This window comes from Molothrus aeneus, chromosome 20 (genome assembly GCF_037042795.1).
Source record: "Molothrus aeneus isolate 106 chromosome 20, BPBGC_Maene_1.0, whole genome shotgun sequence".
NCBI classification, from domain to species: domain Eukaryota; kingdom Metazoa; phylum Chordata; class Aves; order Passeriformes; family Icteridae; genus Molothrus; species Molothrus aeneus.
The window spans coordinates 5,557,985-5,577,842 of NC_089665.1; the positions used below are offsets into that span (position 1 = coordinate 5,557,985).

Genomic DNA, 19,858 nt, shown 5'->3' on the forward strand with positions numbered 1-19,858 from the left:
GACAACACAAATGACCTTGGCACCACAGCCAAGAGTCCCACGGAGCTGCTGCTCTGTTCTCCTGAACAGGAAGAGAAGAACCTTTGGAAAATAAGTCCTGACAGCAAAGGAGAAGCTGCTTCAGTTTTATTTATCTATAAAAATACCCAAACTTTAAAAACCCAAGGAGACTAAACCAGCACCTGCATAAGGGTGGTGGTCTACAGTATGGGCAGGAAATGGGATTCAGCAGTGACATTTCTTCAGAGAGCTTTTTAAATTCATTCCTTAGGGCTGCTCTGGATCTCTGTAGCTACTGAGGGCACTTCCTGTCTATCCACCCCTCCATGGAGGGAAGGATCTCCCGTTCCCTCCCCTCCCCACTCCCGGCTGCCTGTGCCAGCACTGCCCCCTGTGCTAGCACGGCGCCACCAGCCTGCGCTTCCGGATGCACTCCCAGATCCACCTGGGAGTCACCCGCTGCGCCCCGGGGTTGTCATCAATGTCCCCAAGCACGTGGGTGGCCGAGGCCGTGTCAAACTCCTCCACCAGGTCCCCGTCGAAGGCGATGAAGTAGCGGCGGATCCGCGCAAAGTCCGGCACCGAGGGCGCCAGGTACAGCTTCACCCCCGTGAAAATGTCCAGCAGGGGCTGCTGGGGAGGAAACAGAGCTTGGGCAAAGCATTCCTTGGAATGGAAATGGACACAGGCATAGGAATGGAAATGGACACGGGCATTCCTTGGAATGGAAATGGACACAGGCATAGGAATGGAAATGGACACAGGCATTCCTTGGAATGGAAATGGACACAGGCATAGGAATGGAAATGGACACAGGCATTCCTTGGAATGGAAATGGACACAGGCATAGGAATGGAAATGGACACGGGCATTCCTTGGAATGGAAGTGAACACAAGCAGTCCTTGGAATGGAAGTGAACAGGCATTGGAATGGAAGTGAACACAGGCATAGGAATGGAAATGGACACGGGCATTCCTTGGAATGGAAATGGACACAGGCATTCCTTGGAATGGAATGAACAGACCACAACTGCCCCAGCCTCCCCCACCCCACCATGGCTGCTGTCTGTACCTTTTTTCCATTGTCCTCCATCTCAGATGCTTTTCTCTTCTCCCCTCGTCTCTCCTCGGATTTTTGAGGGGATCCAATGACTCCTTTGCTGTCTAAAAACAAAATTTTTTTTTGTTCATGCATGTGCTCTGTCCAGATACTGGTTGTGTATTAATGTTGGGGGAAAGAGTAAACAGCAGAAGGGAAAAGTTGCCTCCCCTTTCTGGAAAATCCCTGAACTACTCTCACTAGTGAGACCCATTTTTCTACTGGAAATGGTGTGGGGCAGCCTCCTGCCCCATTCCCAGGCTGCTGCTGCCACCTGCCCTCCATGCTGTCACCACTCTGTCCTCTGTGACACTGCTCAGCAATCTGCTTCATGTTCCAGCTCAATTCACCAGGAAATCACCTCCAGCCACGTGTCCCTTTACACACACAAATTCCATCCAAATCAAATTAAACACTGGCTCATGGCCAACAATCTCACACCAAAGGGCTGTGACCTGCACAAATGGGAGCAGTGAACACCAACCTGAACAGCATCATCAGAGCTGTTTCCATCCCTCTTTTCCCAATCCCAGGACATCTCAGAGCTGTGGCTACTCAATTCATACAGGGCCAAAGCAAGGATCTGAACAGCTTTGCCCATTATCCCTGAGATCCATGTGAAAGGGGGGATCATCAAGCCTCTCACAGAGGGCAAGGGCCCAGAGCGAGCCTGCCCCAAGCACAGAGGACACAGCCCCAGGCTCCTTCCTGAAAGCACCATCACCTTACACCTTACCTTCTGCCTTCTGGGCTTTTGCAGGTGACTTGCTTGGGGGACTCTTAATACTGCTGTGAGGGGTGGAAGACCTGGAATTCCCATCATTCTCTCCACTGCTGCCAGCTGTGGACTCATCTTCCTCCCCAGCTGTAACACTGAAATCAGCCTTCTCCTTGGAGAGCTGGTACAGCTCCTGCCCAGAGAAACAGCACAGATCGTGTCTGACACTGGAGATGAGCTGTGATGCACGGACTGCTCTGGTGTTCTCCCCCTGAAGTGTTTGCTCAAAAGCCTTTTCTTCCTGCACCCCTCTGCAGTCATTTTCCTGTCCCAGCTCCCTGCATTCCACCCCTCTCCTGGCATTCAGGGAAGCCACACAGGGAGGAGGCAAAAGCCACATCCACATCATCTGCAACAGAGCAAGAGCCTGAAGGATGAGCAGTGCCCAGTGCTCCCTGTGGGAAGGGCCCATCTGCAGAGGGGTTTGTTCCTCTCTCCTCCCCACGGGGATCCTGGCAGGCCCTGGGGGCTGCATCACTCCTGCTTTCCATGGCACAGCAGCCCTGGCAGCTGCTGCCGGCCAGCAACTGCAGCACAGAGCTCCCCCAGGGCTGGCACTGGGGTGGCTGCAGCCCAGGGGTCATGGCCAGTGCCACTTGGCCCCTGTGCCCCAGGATACCCACAGGCACTTCCCAAATGCCTCCCCCAGTCTCAGCAAGTGATGGGAAACTGAGTGAGCATGGAGAGAACAAAGGTCTGCCCAAGGAGGTGGTGAAGTCATTGTCCTTGGATGTGTTTAAAAAAAGCCTGGATGTGGCGCTCAGTGCCACACAGGTTTAGCTGCTGAGCAGGTGTTAGGTCATAGGTTGGACACGATGATCTCAAAATGTCTTTCCCAACAGAGTTCATTCTGTGGTCACCTCTGAGGAAGGCAACTCCTCACCCTGCCACAGGAGCTGATGGAACCAACTGCCCACAGAGACTTCTCTGACTGCTCAAGGGGCCTGAGAGCCTCCAGCAGATCAACCCAGCCCGAGCCTGGCACGAAGGGAAAAGGGAAGGTGCCACGACAGGCAGCAGCTGCCTTCAGTGCATGCTGTGATTTGCAGCAGGTGCCTTCAGTGCATGCTGTGACCTGCCTGAAGCTCAGCCTGGTGCCAGGAGCTGCAGGGCCCCTGCTGACCCACCTTGAGCTGCTGCAGGTTGGTGGCTGTCTGCCAGTCCTTGTCATCCCGGATGCGGGTGCAGCGCGGGAAGCGGATGGAGATCCCGTCAGCCGTGTGCGCCTCGGCCTTGGAGAACTCGGCCCCCGTGATCTCCCACACCGGGGCTTTCTGAGCACAGGGAGGGAGGAAACCAGGGAGGAAACCATGTCACACCCTGTGCTCCCTGAGAGCCACCTGAGAGAGCCATGGCACACCCTGTGCTCCCTCAGGGGCCATGTCACACACCCTGTGCTCCCCCAGAGCCAGCTGAGAGAGCCATGTCACACCCCTGTACTTCCTCAGGAGCCATGGCACACCCCTGTGCTCCCTCAGGAGCCATGGCACACCCTGTGCTCCCTCAGGAGCCATGGCACACCCTGTGCTCCCTCAGGGGCCATGGCACACCCTGTGCTCCCTCAGGAGCCATGGCACACCCTGTGCTCCCTCAGGGGCCAGCTCAGAGAGCCTCACCCCCACTCAGTCTCCACCCCAGCACAGCTCCATGTACACAAAGGGACCTTCCTGGTCACCTTTGCTGTTCAAACTACTTCTTCTCTAAGCCTTCGCTGACACAAAATGCCAATTTCTGAGCACACCTTCTCCTTCAGGCATACAGAGCGTACTGACACATTCCCTACAGCAACAGCAACTTTTGGGTTGCAGTTGTGTTTCAATGCTTTAAAGGCAGATTTCTCATATCTCAAATTTAAAGTAAGCTCACTTCTGGAAGGGATTTAATGCACAAGAATTTTTCCCAAAACTGCTGAAGGTGTGATTTCTTCATGAAGCTCTTAGCCTCAAATGCACCTGCAAGATTGAGAGATAAAAACTTGTGCTTAATTTCCCATTCCAACTATGAAGATTTGTTTTGTAACACAGACAACTTCTAAGTTGTCCTTCTAATGGATTTATAGAAGATTGCAGAATAAGGGCTGGGAAATGTGAAATGATTATGAGAGCACTTACCTTTGGATCTGGGACAATGAAATCTGGGTAGTAGATTTTGTTAATTTTTAGCCACCTTGGAATTTTACTAGGATCCTATTAATTAAAAGCAAAAAATCCACATTATTGACACTTATCATCATATACAAACCTATTTTTACAACAGAAACTGCTGAAACACAACCTAGAAGTAGATCAGCACAGAGGTATTACATTGCCTTTGCATGGATGGAACTTGCACTGATCTGCAGCCATTTCTCTCATCTAGAAAATCACAAGTATTGCCTGAAACACAGCCCTCAATTCCTGTCATTTTGTGTGTGAAACAAGAACAGTTGCTCCAATTGTGATTCATGTACAAGTACCTTTTTTTTTTTCAAGATTCTGCAACCTTGATGCAAATGGCCTTCAGGATGTCAAGGTAATATTAAAATTCAGCTGTTTATTTGTCCAGTGTTGAGAAGCAAGATAAATCACTGACAGAAATCTTAACTCCAACCCCAGGTTATGGAGCCACCGGACCAGAGTCTGACTGAGCATTTCCCTCCCACAGCCCCATCTAGTGACTGCCTTTGCCAATCACAACGTGCCCAAAAATCCAGACAAAAAATTGGGATCTTCCCAACAAAACCTTGTCCTAGAAGGAAACAGATGGTGCCTAGCTTCCCACTCAGTGTCTGGGTACAGATCCCAGCAGTGCCTCCTGCAGGAGCTGGCTGCTCTGACACCTCACTTGTGTCAAGTGGCTGATGAGCTTTAACTCGGATTCATTCCTGGCTCAGCACCTCCAGGGCAGCTGAGCCCTTGGCTGAGCATCCCTTGGCTCTCACCTTGCTGATCTTCACCATGTCCAGCTCTGTCTGCAGACGTGCCAGGGTGGCGTCATCGTGGCCACCAGAGCACTTGGTCACCGTGCACCACTTCTCACTCTTGGGGTCATAGCAGCCCATGAGGAAGATGGACATCATCCCACCTGCACAGGACAGCAGGGCTCACACCTTGCACAGGACAAGCCACAGCTCTTCTGAGCCAAAACCCTTTTGTGGCTTTGGGGCCTGGGCTTGTGATGGTTGCAGGGCCACTCACAAAGCTGAGCAGAGCCCCTGCACTGTGCAACAGTCCAGCCCAACACCTCCAGCTCTGGAGCCACAGCAAGGACATGATGGGCTGCAGCAGATAATCACTGCTGCAGCCACCCTCATGCTGGAGGCCTGGAACAGGAAAACTCTGGGAGTTCCTTGAGCAGAGAGAGCTCTGACTTAAGCCAGCTCCAGACCTACCTTTACTGCCTTGTCCATAGAAAGCCCCCAGCACCACCAGGTCAGCAGTGTCAGCCATTGCCCCCTCGTTGAGATAATCCTTCTTCACCTTCAGCCAGTGGCGTTTCCCTGGCTCATAATTACCCTGTGCAAGGGAAGGCAGAGCCCCCTCAGAGAGATCCCCTGGTGAGCAGCACCTCCTCAGTCAGCCCTGGCATTTACCCAGCTCAGCAGCTCCTGAGCACAGCAGGAGCAGCAGCTTGGACTAGGTGTTAGCACTGAGAGGAACCCAGAGATGCTTCTGGAATGCTCAGTGTGTGATTCTGCCTCAGAGCTGACTGTTGTCATTCCCAAACTCCCAGGTGACACCAATACAGAGTGAAGGGGAACTTGCCTTTAAGTCCTTCAGCACCAGCCCTTCCAGCCCCTCGCGGATGACCCGGGTGATCATGTCTGCCAGATCTGAAGCTTTCTGCAAAGGAGAGGGACCATGCTTAGCTCAGGACTCTAAAAAGGGCTGAGCTCTTCAGGCTTTGTGTTTGGAGCAGTGGGGCACCAAACCCAAAGCAGCTGCAGAGAGAGGAAGAGGTACTTTCACAACAGTTTTCAAAAGAGGATCCTGTAAATGGATAAATCTTCTCTTTGCTGCACACCCAGTGACTAAGCTGGGAATATGTCCCAAAAAGAAAAGGTTTGTCTGGTTAAAAAATACCCCTCAGAGACGTGGCTGCCCCACTGGCTGTGTCCCAGTATGTCCCAAGTCAGATCTGCTCAGCCAGCAGTGCCTGTTTCCTTCTCCACCCAACTGCCTTGGGACCTATGAACCACCTTCTGCCCAAAATGTCCAAGCCTTCTCCACCAAAGCCAAGGTGCCACAGAAATCAGCAGCAATGGGGAAAAATAATGGGACATCAGGTTTGTGCATAATCAAAGGAAAATCCCAGCATGCTGCTGCCTAAATGCAGATTTTAGCAGCCAGAATGTCTCAGGGCTGTGTGGAATTTGAAGATGACAGTTTGGGAAGTGGCACAGTCTGGCTCCCTTCAATCAGGCTGTAGTCACAGCTCTGCACTGCACAGCACACAATGAGTGACAGCAGGATTTAACTCCTCCTAACAGGGTCAGAGTGACAATGGCTGCAAAATCATTAACAAGCCAGGAAACCTGAGGTATGCAAGTTAAGATTATACTGAAGGGGGTGGGGCCAGGAAAAGATGGGAATACAATGTTGGCTCAAGAAGCCTTGCACACAGAGCAGAAGGAGAACCATTGTGCCAGGGTGAATTTGCAGAGTTAATCATAAAAGAAAAGCCAAGTGCTGGAGGAGCAGGGGCAGGGTGGTAGGGGCACTCTGGACTCACTGTGACATGTTTCATCTCTGAGAACAGGATCCTGTTGGGGATCTCCACCATGTTGTCGTGGAGGAACTTGCGCCGTTCACAGAGGGGCCTAGAGCAGGGCATGGACAGTGAGGGACAAGCACCAATCCCAACAGGAACATTGAAAAAAGCTGCTGAAGTCATTAAATCATCCTGGAGAGCTCCAGAGAGGACAACCAGTTCTTACTTTCCTCCAGGAAGTGACAGGATGGAAACTCCCATGTTAACAGTGTGTTGAGGGGATGTGAGATGAGCAGCTGAGATGCAGCTGATCCCAATATTTTGGAGAGCAAGACGAGCTGCACAGAACAAACTCCTTGGCCCAGCAAGGTCCCTCCCATGCTGCCCTGATTTCCCAGTGAGTGGCCAGTCTGACAGCCCAGGTGAACTGGTCTGTCTGCATTAGTGGGGTTTTCCAGCCCAGGTTTTGCAGTTCATCCCAAGAAACCAGCCCAGCCACTCTGCCCTGGCAGCCATACCTGTCCATCAGGCTGATGTCATTGAAGTAGATGCAGTCAAACACAAACAGGCAAACGTTGGCATCCTGGAAAGCAGCTTTCTGAAATACAATTAAAACAATTCTGCAGTCACAGCAAACAGTTTTAGCAAAGTAATAAAAGGATGGATTTTAATCTCTGTAATATTTTAGGTATGATAAGCTTATACCTCTTTTAAAAGAAGCATTCTGAGAATTCAGATTTACACTGAATGTGTCCAAGCACAAGCTGAGAACATAAAAAAAAATGTTCATTTCCCAGGAATGGAAAATAATGCTAAAAATATTAATGGTTTTGGGCAATGCAACATCTGTCACTGCTGCTGCAAAAAACCCACCACATTTCTACAGAGAGCAGATTAATGCCTACTTTTAACTAAAGCACTTATAGTTTAATTTTCATTTTCCTGTCCTTTTCCTCACCCCCATTCAGTCTAGACACAAGCACTACATAACATTTGCATGGAATAATCACTGCCTCCCTGTGGTCCCCCAGGCTGCCATACATTGCTCAAGCTATGAGAAACAATGACAGAATTGTAACATTTTTCAAAGATTTTTTTAGTGTTATTGAAATTAAGTTCTGTTAATGGCCTGCCAGGGATCAGGTTAATATCAAATCTAAAGTATTAGAGCAGTAGCTTTTCAATATCAGCCTTCTCAATAATCTTATTTTTTTTCCCCAGATGCTCTAACAAGCACCAGAGGTCTGAAATTATCCTGTGATAACAGATTGTGTTTAAGTCAGCAGTGTAACAGCCTCCAAACACAAAAACCATTTTTATTTAATTTTGTTTTTACCTTGTGCACACCAAGAGTCCCAAAAGGAAGTGGCTTGCCAGTTTTATTGTCAATCAGGAGAACTTCTGAATCCAGAATCATACTTTGCCCACCAGGGAAAGCCTGGGGGATGAAATCCTTAAAATGGGCTACCTTGGGAAAAGAAAAAAAAAAAAAAAAAAAAAGGAAAATAACTGGCTGAAGAGAGGGATTCACCCCAATGCAGGTGTTTTCTCCACAAGTACATAAGGCACATGTGGCACATCTGCACTTCTATGGTACCCACAGCAGTCTACAAATAGAAAAGTGAGGCTTTAATAAACAGAACCAAGTCACCCAACTGGCAGCAAGGCTCCCAAAATGCAGTGCATAGAGAGGATTCTACAGCAGACAGATGAAATTTAATTCCAAGCTCTTAATGTGCACCAGAATTAAATTATTAGTTTTAAGTGTTGCTTTTCCACATTCTACACACCTATATAAATTAGGAATGAGAAAGAAATCTCCTTGCCTATAGAAGGAAACTTGGGAATGCAGAGGAGCTGGCACAAGGGGGGAGGCAGTGCCCAGGTGCTTACTTTGTGGGGGAGCACAGGCTTGAGGCTCCTGCTGAAGTAGCTGAAGTGATCCCCATTCTTGTGCACCTGCACGCGCTCGCCGTCGTACTTGATCTCGGCGTACATCCCGTTGGGACACTTCTTCATGGCATACTCGATGGACTTGCAGGCCTCAGCCTGGGGACAGAGGGGCCAAACCCCAGGGGACACATGGAACATAAAGCTACTCTTAGCCAAGTTCATGAGTGGGCTACAATGAATCCCTTTGTAGAGCTTTTCGTCCAGATTCTCTATTAGTGAGTCCAAGTTTTCCTTAATTATTCACTTACTAATATCTGCATATGCCCAGATAATTACAGCTTTGCAGTGCTTATCCCCTCCAAATGCTTTAAAATGTGCACTGTGCCTTCTGTAGGAGTGTGCTCAGCCTACAAGTAAATATTTAACTCTGCTTTGTTCACACAAAAAGCCAGACTTATTTGAATCTCTAATCCACTGGAAAGCCTACACTCTTTCCAGAGAAAGGATCAACTTCTGCAATGACAGCAAACAAATAAAAAAGACTGAGAGCAAGGCAAGGTTTTAGCTTGGCAGTTACTGAGTATATTGAATACTTGGCCTGGTGGTAGGAGATGCTTTCTAAACTGGCATTAAGCAACCCTGAACACTGCACAGCCACTGCCCTGGCTCCTGAGCCTCCCAGGTGGGGATTAAACAACCCTGAGCTCTGCACAGAGCCAGCTCACACTGCACAGCCATTGCCCTGCTCCTGCCCCTCCCAGGTGTGGGTTAAATAACTCTGAGCTCTGCAGAGCCAGCCCACACTGCACAGCCACTGCCAGCCCACACTGCACAGCCAGTGCCCTGCTCCTGCCCCTCCCAGGTGTGGATTAAATAACCCTGAGCTCTGCACAGAGCCAGCCCACACTGCACAGCCACTGCCAGCCCACACTGCACAGCCACTGCCCTGCTCCTGCCCCTCCCAGGTGGGGTCTCTGTCCGTGCCTGGCTGTCAGGAGGGGCCCAACCTACCAGCATGGGCTGCACTGGGGTCATGAGTGAGGCCTGCACGCTCAGGGTCTTCTTCAGCCCTGGCACCTTCTCTGCCTCCTGCTGGTTCTGCAGCACCCTCTCCACCACATCCTGCAGGTTCCTCGAGGCCTTGAACGCCTCATAGGCGTTGGGATCCAGAGCGTCCAACCTGCAAGGCATGGAGAGAGGGGGAGCATGGATCAGCCCCAGGGCTGCTGCTGCTGCTGCCTCAGGAAATGAGCATTTCTGGGTTCCTGTCACTTACACATGCTTTGCTCCAGCATTCATTTTCAAGTCATGCTTAATTAGCCTGATGATGCACTTCAGGTCGTTGCCTGTACACCTGAAGGAGAGAAGATTCAGCAAAGGTGTGAACTGAACTTTGCAGCTGAAAAGAAGAAATTCACCCAAGTCTCTTTAAAAAATGGCCCTCCTTTGCAGAGGGTTTAACCAATCATGTTAATAGTGACACCTCAGAGACACAAGGGAATATCCAAAAAGCTTTCCAGCATCTTGATGCCAACATTAACTCTGCCTCAGTGTTGATGTACCTTCCAAAATTTACCTCATTAATGCATCAAGAGTAATTGATTGGAAAATCCTCAGCCTCAGATCAACACAAACTGAGCCAGACCAAAAATCTTTGTCTAAATTACTTGAAGGCTTTTCCCAACATGCTTAAGAGCAGCAACTCAATTAACAGCTAAGCACCATTAGGGTGTTGTTGCAAATCATCTGTTTGATTGAAATGTCCTGACAGGCAGGAACAATGTTCTCTAGCATGGACAAGAGCCATAAAAGCTCTCTACTGCTGTCAAGGTGTCTCAATCACACCACTAAGAGCAGCTTACAGATGCTAATTAAGTTCAGTTTCAGTGGCTCATGATTCATTTTTCACCTACTCCAGCTTGTAGAGAACCACTCCAGTGTTTGGGCAAACCTTCAGAGGCTGATTCCTTCCCTCACCTGCGACTGATCTGCTGCAGGACACTCTGCTGGTCATCCTCCTTGGTGAGCTTGGACAGCTGCATGAGGAACTCATCCACCTCCTGGATGGTCAGGAGGCTCTTGGCTGCTGGAGGACAGGTCTTGCTCTGCTCGAAGAAGATCCGTATGGTCTCAGAAACATCTCCCTGTCTCCAGAAACAAAACCAGGGTGTGGATGAGAGGCATGGCCAGAGAATGGGTTGCCACTGGGGATTCTGCATGGTTCCAGTGAGGATAAAGGACAGGAGTGATGCTGGGATTGCACAAAGAAATTGCAATCAAACACTTAAGGAAGCTGCCACGACACGTAAAGCTGCTCAGCTGTTTAATTTGCCAAGAAAGGTAATTAAGAGTACCAGCATCATCTCATGGCTCTATTTTTCACTGCTTCAGCAGCACAGACCCTTTATTTCCTCGGGATAAATCCACTTGCAAATCCAAGGACATGGGACAGGCTAGTGATGTCACTAGAAGGCAGTACACAGCAAGGCAATGAACAGAGATGAAAAAATTACCATTATTATCTAAATCACCCCTTTTCTGCACCTTGCAGTGAATCAGAGGGTGCACAGTCAATCACCAGCTCCTGTGCACAAGGACTCACTGCACAACTGAGCACCTGCAATTGTAGCAGCTTAATTGTAATAACCAACTGCAGCTGCCAGTGACAGGTCTGTTAATTGAATCCCAGGTTTTGATGTGTGATGGTACAAAAAGAGTAATATAACTCAGTTCTGTAGCAATGTGCCAGACAAAGGAGCTTAGACAAACAGATGCAGCCCACCTCGCCTAGATAATTTTAGTCTTGCTTTCTAAAGCTTTGCCAGGTGAATTCTTATCCTGCTTTCCATTTAAACATGATTTTCTACAGGTTCCAGATGGCAGAAAATGCTATGAAAACTGCTAAAGCCAAGGAAAACCAAAATAAATCACCAGCTCCCATTCTAACAGTCAAGCTAAGGAGTAAAAAACCTAAACCATTCCAGAATTTCCATAAGCAAAGAGCTGAACAGCAGAAATTAAGAGAGCTGCTGTCTGCACTCACCTGCTCCAGGTCCCGGACCATTTCTTCCTGGTTGCAGTTAAAAATCCTGCTGAACAGCTTTACAATCTGCTTATCATTCAAGTTGTAAACGATTTTAATGACACCTGGCAACAGCATCTTAATGGTCAGGTATACATCACCATGAAAACCATCTGGAAAAAAAAACCAAAAAAACAAGCACATTATAACAGTGAGGATTTATTATTTTCGTGTCCAGGCTCTGGTTGGTTGTGTCCATTTGCATAATCCTGGGAATAAAACCCACAGGTGGGGCTTGGAATTCTTAGGGAAAATAGCCACAATTTGCCTCTAAATTGGGCATCTACAACACCTAAGTGAGGCATTTTTATCTGAATTCGGTATTTGTAGAGTTCACTTTTCAAAGATTACCTCCACAGCTCAGAAACCACCAGAGCACAAGGCTGGGACCACACACACAACAACCAGATTTGAATTTCCCCTTTCCTTTTGAGACCAGCATTTGAAGCTGCTTGTGAGAGAGCTGAGAATTCCCAGCTGGAGCCATACCTCCTGCAGATCCCTTCCTGAGGAAGTCCTGGATGATCTGGGTTTTGACATTGTAGCTGGGTTTCTCGGCCACCATGGCGCAGAGCTTGCGGAACTCGCGCAGCAGGCAGTCCTTGTGCTGGGGGTCACACCTGGCTGCAGACAGGCTCGGCTTCTGGGCACACTTTGCAGGAGAATCTTCTGAACTCTTTGGCTTGGCTGCATCAGACACATCACAAGTTGTTTTTGTGACAACACGGAGCAAATGTTGAAGTTATCTCTACCTGGCAAGGTGGGAACAATCCCAGCGTGCTGGCAAAGCTTCAGAATTAAAATTTATGACTTTTGTAAAAGCCTTCCAACTATTTTTACCCTTCACGTTACACCAAAATTTCCTAGATCTTAATTCTACCAGAAAAATATGACTAAACCATGGTGAAAATTAATTTCTCCTTGCAGGTGCCTCTGTTTTATCAATATTTTTTCTACTTTATAGACTTTTGCCTTTCAAAGCAAGACATTTCCCCAAGGTAATTTCTAAAATTGGGGGATACATCCCCACCCCCTTTTGTCCCCTAACACCAATCCCCTACAGAAGCTGATGTCTTTGGCTGTGTTGTGGCTCTGGGCAGTATGGAGCTCCAGGTATGTGCCAGGTCAGTCAGAGCTCACAGATGGCTGTCCTGCTGGCAGCTGCTCCTCAGGACAAGTTTTCCTTTCCACGAACACAAGTGAGAATCCCTCAGCAGTTTTTTCCAGATTTTAAGCTCCACGTGGGATAACTTGAGCCTACACCTTCAGTTTGGCTGCAATGAGCCAATGGATGTAGGGATGGAGTCAGCCTGACAATGTGGATCATGGCAGAAGACCTTTGTCTCCTTGGGAAAACTGGAAATCCAAACATCTTTCAAGATGTTCTTTCAAGCACTGACAGCTTTTGATAAACCAGAATTAAAACACCTAAATCATCTATAGATAAAAACCTACCAATCTGAGCCAAGCTATAACACCTCTTGATGCAGAGATTAAAAGAAACTGATTTCCCAGAACCAGTTTCTTAATTCTTACCAGAGAATCCAGAGAATTTCTTTGGTGGATCTTTTGTGGTCAGCTGTCCTGTGGCAGTGAGTTTTGCCTGCACTATCACCTTTTTCTTTGGGGTACCTCCAGTCTTGGAATTGGCTTCTGGAAAACAGAAAGGTTCAGAGAGGCAGTCAGGAATAATCTCATACATCCCTCACCATACTATGTAGCTTACAAAGCAAAAAGCCTAACAAGAAATAGGAATTGGAGGGAAAAAAAAAGAACCAGATGTTTATAAGATAACAGAAGTTAGAATATGTAATTTATTGAAGATCACAGAAAAAGATGGAAATAGAAAATAACTGATGCTTCGTCATGGGTTTTATTTGCCCATGAATTAAATCACCCAGGCCTTGTCCACAATCAGTTGTGACAAAAGAATCAAGGAGTGTCACTGCAGAAGTGACCATTTCTTCCCTTTCCTACAGGGCTGAGACAGGGATTGGAGCAGCACCACACACTTTGTCCCTAAGCCACACAAATAAATCCATGAGGATTTCATGACAAAGGCACAGCTGGGTGACAATCTCTGGCATAACGTGAAAATAAGGAGAAAAGTGACTCTGGCACTGCCTCATGCCTCACCTGAGATGTACTTGTTGATTGTTTCTTTCTCCTCATCCTGCAGCTCTTCCCACCCCTCCAAGTCTGTGATGTCTTCAATTTTCTTAGTGGTGGCCCGGGCCTTATCCAGCTTCTCAAAGATGCACTTGACATGGTACCACTCCTTCATGTCCCCTCCAGACTCGGTGAAAGGATTTGGAACAATCTTCCCAATGCGCACCATCCCCTTCACGATCTTCTCCTTGCACTTCTTGCAGCCCGCGGTGCCTCGCTTGGCATAGTCCACGCAGTACCGCTGCTCCGCCATGTCCCCGGCAGCCGCGCAGGCCGAGCGCAGCCAGCTGCCCAACAGCAGGGACAGGGGAAACGCGGGCTGCGGGGATGGCACAGGGACGGGCTGGAACAGCAGCTGGCACCAGCACCCGCGCCTGGCTCCGGCACGGCGGGACAACGGCCTGGGCACGGGAAGCTGTGGGCGAGGGCAGAACAGCGCTGTGCCCCTGCCGAGAGCGCGGGCAGCGTGTGACAGCGTCCTGCCGCCCGTGGGCATCCAGTCCGTGCTGAGGGTGCTGCGAGCGACACAGGGGACACTGAGCACCCTCCGCCCGCCGGGACCCCCTCAGCCCTCAGCGTCCCCCCCGGCACCCGCTCCGCAGCGGCCTCCATCGCCCCCGCTCCGCTGCCCCACACCCCGCGCCCTCACGGCCCCCTCATCGCTCCCAGGCCCGCTCCCGCCCCAGCTTCGCCCCGAGGCCGCTTTCCCGCCCTGCCCGCCCCGGCCCGACCACCGGCTCCTCCCGCCGCAGCAGGCCCCAGACCGCCCCTGCGCCGCTCACCGAGCTCCTCACGTTGCCGCCATCCCGTCCCCCGCCCCGTCCGGACGCCGGGACCCCCCCCACCCCAGCCCCTCAGGCCTCAGCCGCCGCCTCAGCCGCCGCCGCCTCAGCCGCCACCGCCGGGACACGCGCGCGCCAGCCCGGCTTCCGTAAGGCCACACGCGCGCGTGCGCGGCGCACCGGGCCCCGCCCTTTCCTGCCCGAACAGCGGCCGAGGGGGCGGGCGCGCGCAGGCCACGCCCCCTCGGGCCGTCTAGTCCCGCCCCCAGCACGCGCCGGGAGCGTTTTCCCGCCTCGGGCGCGGCTGAGGTGGCACCGGGAGCGCGCCCGGGGCCAGGGAGGGTCCGTGCCCTGAGGCAGCGCCGGGAGCGCGCCAGGGTCCGTGCCCTGAGGCGGCTCTGGATCCGTACCTGGGGTCAGGGAGGATCCGTGCCCTAGGGCGGCACCGGGGCAGCGCCTGGGGCCAGGGAAGATTGGCACCGGGTCCGTGCCCTGAGGCGGCACTGGATCCGTGCCCTGAGGCGGCGCCGGGACAGCAGCTGGGGCGATGGAGGGTCTGTGCCCTGCAGTAGCTCCGGTCTGTGCCATGGGGCAATGGGGGTTCTGCACCCTGAGGCAATGCAGGGTCTCTGCCCTCAGGCAGTCCCAGGTCCATGCCCTGAGGTGACGCTTGGTCCCCACCACAGGGGTGACTCCACTGCAGCAGTGTGCCCTGCCCTGAGGTGATGATGTATTCCCAACCTCCCAAAGTTGGCTTTTCCAGAGCACTGCACCAAGCTGAGGGAGGTGTGAGCCCTGTTCCTGGCTGAACCATGCTAGCTCACCAAGAGTGCTCACCAACAGCTTTGAGGTGCTGTTGGATCACCTGGCCATAGAAACGGTCCCTCCAAGAGTTCTAACGCTGTGTTTGTGCACTGAGCCACTGCCTCATCCCTCATGAAGCTGCCCCTTCAGGAGTGCTGTGCCATGTTGGTGCAGGTTTGAGATGCTGCCATGTAACCCCACATTCCTCTTCACAGAGAAAAGCAAGGCACAATTCTTCCCAAGAATATTTCTGGGATTCACATTCTCTGAACCTCAGAGAAAGAAAACACAATTCTTATCACTTGCTGTGCCTGTGTTTGTGCAAAAGTAGAATGCAATATGGAGATTGTTTACCCAAAGTCATGGTGTTTTGTTTCCTTGGCTATCAGGGCCAAGTGTGTGTGTGTGTGTGTGTGAGGACTGTTGGCTGACAGTCGTGAGATTCAGAGCAGTTTTGTGCAGAATAGATTCAGTTTTAGATGTACAGAATAATAAAGTAATTAATTAGCCTTCTGATATCAATGGAGTCAGATGCATCATTCTCTCTCCCCTCATTGAGGTTCCCTGAAAATTCGATACTGCCATGTCCCCTGGGCCCTCAGTACCTGCACAGGCCTGAAATGCTGCCCTATAACCTCCTGAAATTGTCCTTTGCACTGTGTTTGTGTGGGTTTGAGGTGCTGCTGCACCACCCCAGGCTCCTGAGAACAGCCCTTCATCCCAGTCCAGGTAACACACACCTGCAGCTGGCTCTCTGCTGGTGGCAGCCACCCCTTTTCCTCTGATGGAAGTGCTGTTGTGCTGTGCCAGGAGGCTGCTGAGGAGGCTGGAATGGATGCAGCCCACAGCTCCACTGGATTCCTGCCTTCATCCATGGAGAGGATGCTGTGTGGGTTGACATGGCCAAGTCTCTGACCTGCTTTGCTGTACCTCAAAGGCAGAGTATGAGAAATAAGGTACAGAATTTGCTTCCCCAGCCACATATCTGTCTTTTTGCTGGCCTCCAGCTGGTTGCAAAGCAAGCCACAGGCAGTCTTCTCTTCTTCCCAGCACATCAAACAAACCACACTGTTTGGAGCTGGGAGTGAGTGTAACAATTGTGTCTGGTCACAAAACTGGGATGAAATCTGACATAGGCATTTCTGATCACTGGGATCTGGCTGTGAACAGACAGTCTGCATTCATTTGCAATATTTCACATTGCAATATTTACTCACAGACGATGCATTCATTCAATCCATGATCTTAGGGTGGAAATGCACCTTCCTGTCCCTCACGGCCCAGAAGTGGAGGAAACCCCAAAACCAAAGAGACACACAGGCTCCCCCAACCAAATCCAACTGGGAGCTTTGAGTCACAGAAGAGGAATTGCAGAAGGATTCAGAGTGGTCTTCCTGCTATGGACTTTATGTGGAAGGCACCCAGACCACCACCACACTCCAGATTTTTGGCTGAGTGCATTCAGCTCCAAGACCATGCATTTGGCCGACTTAGATTAAAATTTTAATGTGATTTGATTTTTAGTAGTTCAAATCACTTTCAGAAATGATTGACAGAACCAGCAGTGACTGGGTGCCTCAGTTTGTATGAACACTGGGATTTTAGAGGGGAAGAAAACAAAACCCAGGTAAAGATGAGGTGTAAGATGCTGTGATGTGCAGTGTTCAGACAGAGCCTGCTGGGAGCACAGAGTTCATGGCCCCACGGTGAAATCTCCCATTCATTGGTGAAAGAGACACAAAGGCAAGGGCTGACACTGCAGCACATCACGATCAGGTTAAAATAATATATAATGAACAATAATATACAATAAATAGCAATATATAATAAATAATAATATATAACAAATAAGGCAGCTGAGCAACCTGGCAGTGGTGGGATCTGCTTCCCTAACTCTGTGTAAGAGCCAGCTAAATGAGCCAAACTCATTTTAGCAGATGACTAAAGGCAGAACCTTCAGTCAGCAGAGAAACGTTTCAGAGGCCTCAGTGAGGGTGAGATGAATTGCTCCTGGCTCTTTTCAGCCTGCAGGGGGTTTGGATGGCAGCAGGGACAGGAGGGGAGTAGGAGGCTGCCCCTCTGCAGAGTGGTGCAGGGACCGGAGATTGATGGCCCGGCAGTGAGACATGCAGCGAGCACAGGCAGGTGGCAGAAGGCTGCCACGAGAAACCGGGAGTTTTAGATAAATTTCCTCTCTGAGAAACACACACAACTGCTGTTTGGTTGTTTTGGAGAGGCCTGGGAATAACAGCAGCAAAGCTGGTGCACTATTAATGCCAGCTCTCCTCCTCTTGAGCAGGAGATGAAGACTCTGCAGCCTGGAGCAATAATTCTGCTGATTTTCTAATGTGGCTCCAAAGGAATTGGTGGAAAGTTGAGCCTTGATTCTTCATAGAATCCCAGAATGGTTTGGGTTGGAGAGGACCTTAAAGCTCATGCAGTTCTGCCCCCTGTCATGGGCAGGGACACCTTCCACCATCCCAGGCTGCTCCAAGCCCTGTCCAGCCCAGCCTGGAATGCTTCCAGGGATGGGGCAGCCACAGCTTCTGTGGGCACCTTGTGCCAGGGCCTCCCCACCCTCACAGGGAACAATTTCTTCCCAATATCTGCCATAAATCTACCCTCTTCCAGTTTGATCTTGTTATCTTTTTTTGTGGCTAACAGCTCTGAGATGGCATTAAGAAGTGATAAGAAAGTTTCAAGTGGCTATCAGGCCCTGATTTTGGTCATTGCTCCTAAATGTTCCCTGCAAGCACTTTCTTCCCCTGAAACTGCAATGTGAATCCACTTTTCTTATTGTGGGTGGGAAGGTTTGCAAGGGGAATAATTAAAATTACTTTGGGTTTTAGAGTCTTGTTGAAATAAACTCCTCCAACTCCCCCTTTGTCCAGATGTACCTTCCAACAGCTCTGAGTAGAACAATATATCCAGTGAATATATCCACAAAACCACAGGACACTGAGTTCACTGAGGGAAAACCAGGAGACAAATCCCTGCTGCTTAGCAAAGAATCAGGGAGAAATCACTGCTGGAGTCTCCCTTGGTAGCAAATACAGGAATTGCTGAGCTGAGCCTCTTAACATAATGTGCTCTCTATGTAGAAGGCAGCAGTGACAGAGCAGCAGAGAGCCCCCAGGAAAGCAGAACTCTGTTTTAAGTAGTTTATTCCAGTAATACCAAGAAGATAATGCCCAAAAATTCAGATTTAAATGTTTAAGTCTGTCCTTGCTTAAGTAAAGAGGCCATCAGGAGTTCTGTCAGGAATTAAGATATATGTGAAAGCAAAATAATGGTCTCAAGTTTTGCTTTTAGGGTTTTTCCTCAGTTTTAAGAAGCAAAAAACCCATATGTAGCTTCATCTTAAGCTAGGGTTGGAAATAGTTCATGAAAAAAAGTTCACCTTGTCCACATCTTCTAGGGATATCTTAAATTAATGGAGTTTGAACTAAAATTAAAGTTTCCTTGCAAGACTTCTGTCAGAGTTATATTCCAATGAATCCAATCTTCTTGGTACTGAGAAAATGTCTGGAATCTCACTAAAATCAAATAAAAGGAGGGAGATATTTAGAATTTTAATAACCCCAGTGAACAAATATATCTCCTTCTCTGGCTGCTAAAGAAGATACTGAATCTGTACATGTGGTTTTATTAAAATACAAGCGATAAGAGAAATGGAAAAGATTATAGGAAACAGACATATATACACAAAATACATTTGGCAAAAAGGGAAGGCATGTCAGTTAAATAACAGATCAAGAAGTCATGTAAAATGGATTTGTAGAGCTCAGTATTAGTCACTTATTTGCATTTATGTTCGTTGGTAAGTCTGACTTTAGGAAGGGCTTGGAAAGGAGAAGCTCCATGGTCCAGTCTGAAGGGATTTGCACTGTTTTGGTTGGAGAAGTGGCTTGCAAGGCTTCCTTCTGCCTTGTGTGGGGGTGGAGAGTTGGAGCTGGGTATAACAGGAATTAAATCTCTTACAAGCCTCTCTCTGCTCCCTCAGTTTGGTGGGGAAAGGGGACAATATAACCAGTTGTCAGATTAAAAAACAATTTGCTGTTCTTCAGGTCCCAGCTCTGGGAACAGTGAGAGGGAGTGGATGTGATCTAAGGTGTAACAGTGAAAATCTGAGGGAATCTCAGAGGAACAGCTGTTCCCTGCTGCAGGGCATGGACCAGGTGTTCCCAAAGAGATTCACCTTTCCTTCCCTCCTGTTCTGCTCTCCAGGGCCTGCCGTGATTCAGCGCCTGTGACACAGAGCCATGGAGCTCCTCTGCATCCCTGCTCCCATTGCAGTGACATCCCTGCCTAGGGCAGTGACAAAAAGATGACAATGAATGTGGTGTTATCCTAAAATTGGTCTCTGCAGCCCTCTGTGGAGGAGACAGTTTTGGAATGTGAACTTTGTCCTTTATTCCAAACATGGCAAAAGTCTCTCTCTGCCCTCCCTCTCACCACATCTCAGCTGTCTTTTTGAGGGAAAATTTTGACATTTGCTACATGGACATTAGGAATATCAGAGTGCAGAAAAACAAACGGGAAATTTGTCATTTCTAGTGCGG

General features: G+C 49.5%; 1 protein-coding gene across 2 annotated transcripts; it reads right to left on the reverse strand.

The window, feature by feature from the left end:
* Positions 1-111: 111 nt before the first annotated feature.
* On the reverse strand, positions 112-14,590 carry LIG3 (DNA ligase 3). 2 transcript variants are annotated; one of them, XM_066563272.1, is made up of 20 exons: positions 14,493-14,590; positions 13,678-14,225; positions 13,078-13,194; positions 12,031-12,228; positions 11,503-11,654; positions 10,437-10,603; positions 9,736-9,813; positions 9,471-9,639; positions 8,460-8,615; positions 7,903-8,034; positions 7,085-7,164; positions 6,588-6,675; positions 5,621-5,698; positions 5,248-5,371; positions 4,798-4,940; positions 3,989-4,063; positions 3,005-3,151; positions 1,836-2,010; positions 1,073-1,164; positions 112-630 (listed from the first exon to the last, which is right to left on the reverse strand). In XM_066563272.1, the coding sequence occupies exons 2-20, from the start codon at positions 14,204-14,206 to the stop codon at positions 397-399; spliced, it is 2,934 nt and encodes a 977-aa protein (XP_066419369.1). In that variant the 5' UTR covers positions 14,207-14,225; positions 14,493-14,590; the 3' UTR covers positions 112-396. The 2 variants fall into 2 exon arrangements, with proteins under 2 accessions (XP_066419369.1, XP_066419368.1); XM_066563271.1 differs by having other exon boundaries at positions 112-633.
* Positions 14,591-19,858: the final 5,268 nt, after the last annotated feature.

Bases quoted from the DNA above. Each gene is read 5' to 3' on its own strand.
- LIG3 (XM_066563271.1), bottom strand. From the start codon at position 14,206: ATGCCCACGGGCGGCAGGACGCTGTCACACGCTGCCCGCGCTCTCGGC. The intron at 4,064-4,797 runs GTGAGAGCCAAG...TTTAATTAATAG, and splicing joins ACATGGTGAAGATCAGCAAG to GATCCTAGTAAAATTCCAAG. The intron at 3,152-3,988 runs GTAAGTGCTCTC...CCCTGTGCTCAG, and splicing joins TCATTGTCCCAGATCCAAAG to AAAGCCCCGGTGTGGGAGAT.